The sequence below is a fragment of the Rhopalosiphum maidis genome, chromosome 4 (assembly GCF_003676215.2).
Source record: "Rhopalosiphum maidis isolate BTI-1 chromosome 4, ASM367621v3, whole genome shotgun sequence".
Lineage (NCBI taxonomy): Eukaryota > Metazoa > Arthropoda > Insecta > Hemiptera > Aphididae > Rhopalosiphum > Rhopalosiphum maidis.
The window spans coordinates 46,020,364-46,026,597 of NC_040880.1; the positions used below are offsets into that span (position 1 = coordinate 46,020,364).

At 25.0% G+C, this 6,234-nt stretch overlaps 1 protein-coding gene across 1 annotated transcript; it reads left to right on the top strand.

The window, feature by feature from the left end:
• The first annotated feature begins 1,399 nt into the window (after nucleotides 1-1,399).
• LOC113556823 (beta-1,4-galactosyltransferase 4-like) lies at nucleotides 1,400-6,189 on the top strand. Its single transcript, XM_026961983.1, has 6 exons — nucleotides 1,400-1,612; nucleotides 2,052-2,142; nucleotides 2,716-2,961; nucleotides 3,051-3,234; nucleotides 4,149-4,367; nucleotides 4,959-6,189. Exons 1-6 carry the CDS (start codon nucleotides 1,433-1,435, stop codon nucleotides 5,083-5,085), a joined length of 1,047 nt encoding a protein of 348 aa, XP_026817784.1. The 5' UTR covers nucleotides 1,400-1,432; the 3' UTR covers nucleotides 5,086-6,189.
• The last annotated feature ends 45 nt before the right edge of the window (nucleotides 6,190-6,234 follow it).

The following is a 6,234-nucleotide window of genomic DNA, read 5'->3' on the forward strand; positions in this document are numbered from 1 at the left end:
GATGAAAATGTTAACTTGCTTGTACCTGATCGGGTGAATTTGGAAGATGTGGCGCTACAGTTATCACGGTTGAGGATTTTAAAAGGAGGTCACCAAATGCCCATAGACTGCGAAGCGAGACACAAAATTGCAATCTTAGTGCCTTATAGAAATCGAATGGATAACCTCTGCTCGTTCCTTTTAAATTTACATCCATTTTTAACAAAACAAAAATTGGATTACACTATTTTTGTCATAGAACAGTTGAGTGAGTTTCTATTTTAAATTATCAAAACATATTTATAAAAAATTAACCACTTTACTATGATAATCTAATATAATTGTTTTCACAAATAGACGATAGAAAATTTAACCGAGGCAAGTTATTTAACGTTGGGTATACAGAAGCATTAAAGTTAAACAATTTTGATTGTTTCTTTTTACATGACGTAGACCTCATACCAATGAATAACAATAACATGTATATTTGTTCGGATCGACCAAGACATATGGCAACAGCGAATAATAAATATGGAGGCAGGTAATTGTTAATTTTACATTTTTTTTTATACTTTTTTCATTTTAAGCTAATGATGACTTTTTTAACAATAAATTTCATTATCTCACCAATGTTTGTTTTAAAATATATATACAGTATATATGTACATATAAATATATAATTTATTATTTGTATGTGGTTATTAATAGTCTTTACTTAGTTTTTTACAAATACTGTTTATAATTTGTTTCTATAAAATTTGTCAAGAAGTAATTAAAAATCAAGTTATTATAATAAATAGCTTTTCTTTATAAATAGTTCAAAGTTCAAATCATATAAAAATTAAAACTTAATTTCTAAATTTATCATTATAACAAATATAGATGTACCGTTAAAATAATCACTTTATAGGTTTATTATATTGTAGTATATCATTGTTTTTTAAATCATTTTTATTGTCGTCATAGAACTTCATACCAACAATAATAAATTTAGCAAAAGGCTCTTTTAAACTAATTTTTGTAGTTAATTTGTTTTTAGAAAAGTTTCTAAATAAAATATAATTAAATATTATCAAAACTCATAGACTTTTTAAAATTTATTTTAAATAATTTTAATTAAAAAGTAGTATACCAGCCTAAGAATTATTAATCAGAATATATGTTTTTCAAATAACTATTAAGTAAAAAAAAAGGAGTCATAATTATTTACATGACAAGTATTAATAATCATAATTAAATTAAAAAAAAATTCAATTTGTAAAAATTACGATGAAAATAATTCGAAAGACGTTATTATAATAAAAAAAAAACATAATTGAAAAATTATAAATTTAAAACTTTGATCAGAATCTAGATCAACAAAAATATACAAATCATGGAATCGACTTTTAATAAATACATTTTTATATTTTAGCCACCGCATCAGATTTTATTTAATATTTACTGAACTACCATGTCCATACTATCATTCTCACGTGTAAAAATTTTATTCGGAATGGGTATAATCTGCTTACTGGTGCAGTGTTTATATTTTGTCAACTATTACAATCTGATTTCTACTAAACAACAATATGTTCCATCAACCAAACTTGAGCTAAAATCTCACGCCAACTTCTCTGATAATCAGACTATGGTAAATAAACAACAATCTTATATATGTATAATAATTTTTTGGATACATTTTAATGTTAACTTTATTGTAATAATTCTTCATGATGTTTTTTATTATTTTATTATTAATGAAATCTATTGCAGATTTGTTTGCTTTACATATGTGCTTAATATGTGACATTAAAACATATATTATATTATAAATTAAAAAAATAAAAAATAAACAAACAAGTAGTTTAGCGCCTATCCATAAACTTTTTTATTGTATTGCACACATAAATGTAAAAACCGTGAAAAACAGTATAAAATATAATATTTGTATTAATAATTTTAATAATGATAAAACATCATACAGAACGTATTTTAACGCATACATATTATTGCTTTCAAGTATAAAAATTGAGTTTGGAAGTTCGCTAAACTTTTATTTATTCCACTTGTAATAAAAAAAATTGTTACAGGTTGATAATAAAAATCAAACCACTATATTGAAAAACAATAACGTTAATCTCGTCAATTTCTCGTTGTGTCCACAAATACTACCTGCCATAGGTAATTTTACAATCATATATTTTTATCAGGTTGTAATATAAAATGTAAAATATAAATATCATAAATACAATGATGCCAAAGAAGTTCTGCATATTATAAAGAAAGATTCTTTAATTCATAAAAAACAAAAACTTTTTTTAATCAACATCAATAAAGTTGATACACCGTTATTGTACTATAAATATAAATTAAAAAAGTATGTATAAAAACGAGATAAAAAATTTAAATACTTATTCTGTTGTAATAAATCCGTAGGTGTATATATGCCGTTGGTATTACAAAGTTTAGCAGATTTTTTTCTAATAATTAAATTAGTAATAACATATCGATGGCAATTCGAATTAAAATTCCATCTATATGCCAAGTTACTAAATAACTCTGCATAGATGCTATAAAAAATATTATGATATATATTTATAAGTTTAGTTATTTCATTAAAATATAAAATAATATTTGTACATGTACATAATATTATAATATCTTGTTCTGTTACTAAAGTATGATTTTAACGTTATACAAAACTGAATATTAATACATTTATAATTTTTAACGAGCTTGAAACAATTTTAATAGATGAAAATGTTAACTTGCTTGTACCTGATCGGGTGAATTTGGAAGATGTGGCGCTACAGTTATCACGGTTGAGGATTTTAAAAGGAGGTCACCAAATGCCCATAGACTGCGAAGCGAGACACAAAATTGCAATCTTAGTGCCTTATAGAAATCGAATGGATAACCTCTGCTCGTTCCTTTTAAATTTGCATCCATTTTTAACAAAACAAAAATTGGATTACACTATTTTTGTCATAGAACAGTTGGGTGAGTTTCTATTTTAAATTATCAAAACATATTTATAAAAAATTAACCACTTTACGATGATAATCTAATATAATTGTTTTCACAAATAGACGATAGAAAATTTAACCGAGGCAAGTTATTTAACGTTGGGTATACAGAAGCATTAAAGTTAAACAATTTTGATTGTTTCTTTTTACATGACGTAGACCTCATACCAATGAATAACAATAACATGTATATTTGTTCGGATCGACCAAAACATATGGCAACAGCTAATAATAAATATGGAGGCAGGTAATTGTTAATTTTACATTTTTTTTTATACTTTTTTATTTAAAGCTATGGTTGATTTTTTTAACGATGAATTTCATTATCTCACCAATATGAGTCTTGAAATATATATATTCACTTTGCTTATTTTAAATATATACATTATATATATGTATATCATATAAAATATATATATTATATATTATTTATATGTACTTATCCGTAGTCTTTACTTAGCTTTTTAATAAAAATATTTCAAAATTTGGTTCTATGAAATAAATCAAGAAATAACTAAAAATTAAGTTATTACCTATAATCAATAGCTTTTCTTTTCAAAAATGTACCGTTATAAATAGTTCAAAGTTCAAATTGTACAAAAATTAACACTTAATTTCTTAATTTATCGATCTAACAAATATTGATGTACCTTTAAAATAATCACTTTATAGGTATATTATATTGTATTATATCATTGTGTTGTAAATAATTATTATTGTCGTAATAGAACTTCATACCAACATATAATTAAGTTTATCAAAAGGTTTTTTTAAACTAATTATCATATGTGATTAATAATTTTCGGTATAGAAAAGGTTCTAAATATATATATAATAAATCATAATATTATCAAAACGCATAGAATTTTTAAAATTATTTTATATAATTTTAATTAAATATTAGTATACCGGCCTAAGGATTATTAATCAGAATATATGTTGATTCATGCCAAGCATACGACTATTCGAGTATCAGTAATAATTAAAGGCTCAAGTCATAATTATGTTAATGAAAAGTAATAATCGATCATAATTAAATTAAAAGCCATAATTCAATTTGTAAAAACTACGACGAAAATAATTCGAAAAACGTTATTATTGTAAAAGAACAACAAACGCATTGGATAGAATTATCAATTATAACGACCGTGATGTGTTTAGAATGCCGTACGAGGATTACTTTGGTGGAGTGGTGGGCATAAATCGAACGCAATTTGAGTTGGTCAACGGATTCAGCAACATGTACTGGGGATGGGGTGGTGAAGATGACGACTTTTTGTATCGGATCAGTTATCACAAACTAGAATTTACCAGGTTACCACAACACATGGGCCGTTATTATGCATTGTCACACTCTGGACAGCAACCCAACCCCGAAAGGTATACCTAAATGATAACCAACTATTAAAATACTTACAAGTTAGAACCTATGGAATTATTTAAATAATCAATTTAAATGATAATTAAAAAGTAAACAAGTAAGTACCTTATTTCTGCTGTACATTAGGTGTCGAGTGTGTCACTATGATGGTTGTATTAAATTTGAATTCTATGTTGTGAATGCTCATATAAAATTAATTTAACTTTCCAACAGAATTTCTTTTTTATGCATTGGTTGATTTGGTTGTGCAACTTATAAAGAACTTTGTATTCAGCTTTCAAATCTTAATTATTAACATAACATTTTTTTTAATATTGAAACAACTGAAATCATTTGGTACTTACTAGTTACTGATTAGTGATTAGATTAGTTTTGCTCTTTATATATATATAATGGGCGAGCTAATATTAATTTATTTATTTTAAATGGGTCAGTTATAATTCCATCTAGATTAACTACATTTTAAATTTAAGTTTAGATTTTTTATTAATAATAAAAGGCCATATTATTATGGCATCTAACAACAATAATAATAGTAGTATTCTAATTATGTTAAAAACTTATTTTTATGTTTTACACTTGCGTTACAGGAGAAATCTCCTTCATACCAGCTTTTACCGTTTCGATACGGATGGACTTAATAGACTCAATTATGTAATAAAATCTCTGAAGATATTACCACTATTCACGCACTTTCTGGTGGACCTAGACGAGTAGCACAACTGATAGAAAATAATGAAATGCACTGGCCATAATCCAACTTCAATCTCATACCCACACTCTTCTTCTATTCATCGCATTCTCTCCAGATAGACACAAAATATCGTTTTTAGGTATTTAATAAAAAAAAAAAATAAAATTACAATATAAAGTATGCATAATTGAACTATACCATATAAACGTTGTATAAATATTTTTTCTATTTGTAATTTAATTGTGTATAATTTATCATATTAAACAATCAACGTTTACGTTATCGATTGACTAAGTATTAAACTAAAAAATACAAACCGGTATTGTGCTTTGCACACGAACTTTAATTAAATGTATAAAATTTTGTGAGATTGTACGTCATACGAATTGATAACGCCAGACGAAATAGAAGTAAATAAAAATCAAAAGTAATTATTGTTCTAATCATCTCTTGATTTGAGGACAATCGATCCGCGACCGACGACGACGTGTGTGGTACTATAATATAAATATGACATAATGTAATAATTGTACGTATATTATAGGGACAACAATGTATTTAACACTTGTTTTCTTATTATTATTATCATTATAGTATATTTTGGTATATTATTCTTATAATAAGTAAAACAAATACATGTAATGTTTCGAAAAATGCTGTTCCACCGGACAAAGGCTGCGACCACAACCAAACAGACGTTTGAATAAAATATAATAATACTAGATATTAGAAATATTATCTTAACTTTTTCATTATTTGTTATTATTTATTTTGCATATTGTATTAGTTATTTTACACTTTTACTCAAAGAGTGTACCAGACTGCCATCAGTGTGTTAGACACGTGTATTTTTTTCAATATTATTTGTTAAATTTTCATCAAATAAATTACCTATTTATTACCTAAAAATATATTTTATATTGATTTTTTTTCCGTAATTTACGTTTTTAAAGTAAATATGTTTATGTTATATCACGACTCGGCTACAACTGAAGGTTTAGATTATTATTTGTTTTTTCTTACATTTTATTTTCATCAGGTGTAATATACCTATTGAATGTTCAACTATGCAATGCTTGCTATAAATATCTTAAATATTACATTCATGATATACTCCTATATATCGAATTTTCAGTCCCCTCCTTTAATACTCATATAATAATATTTTCGAA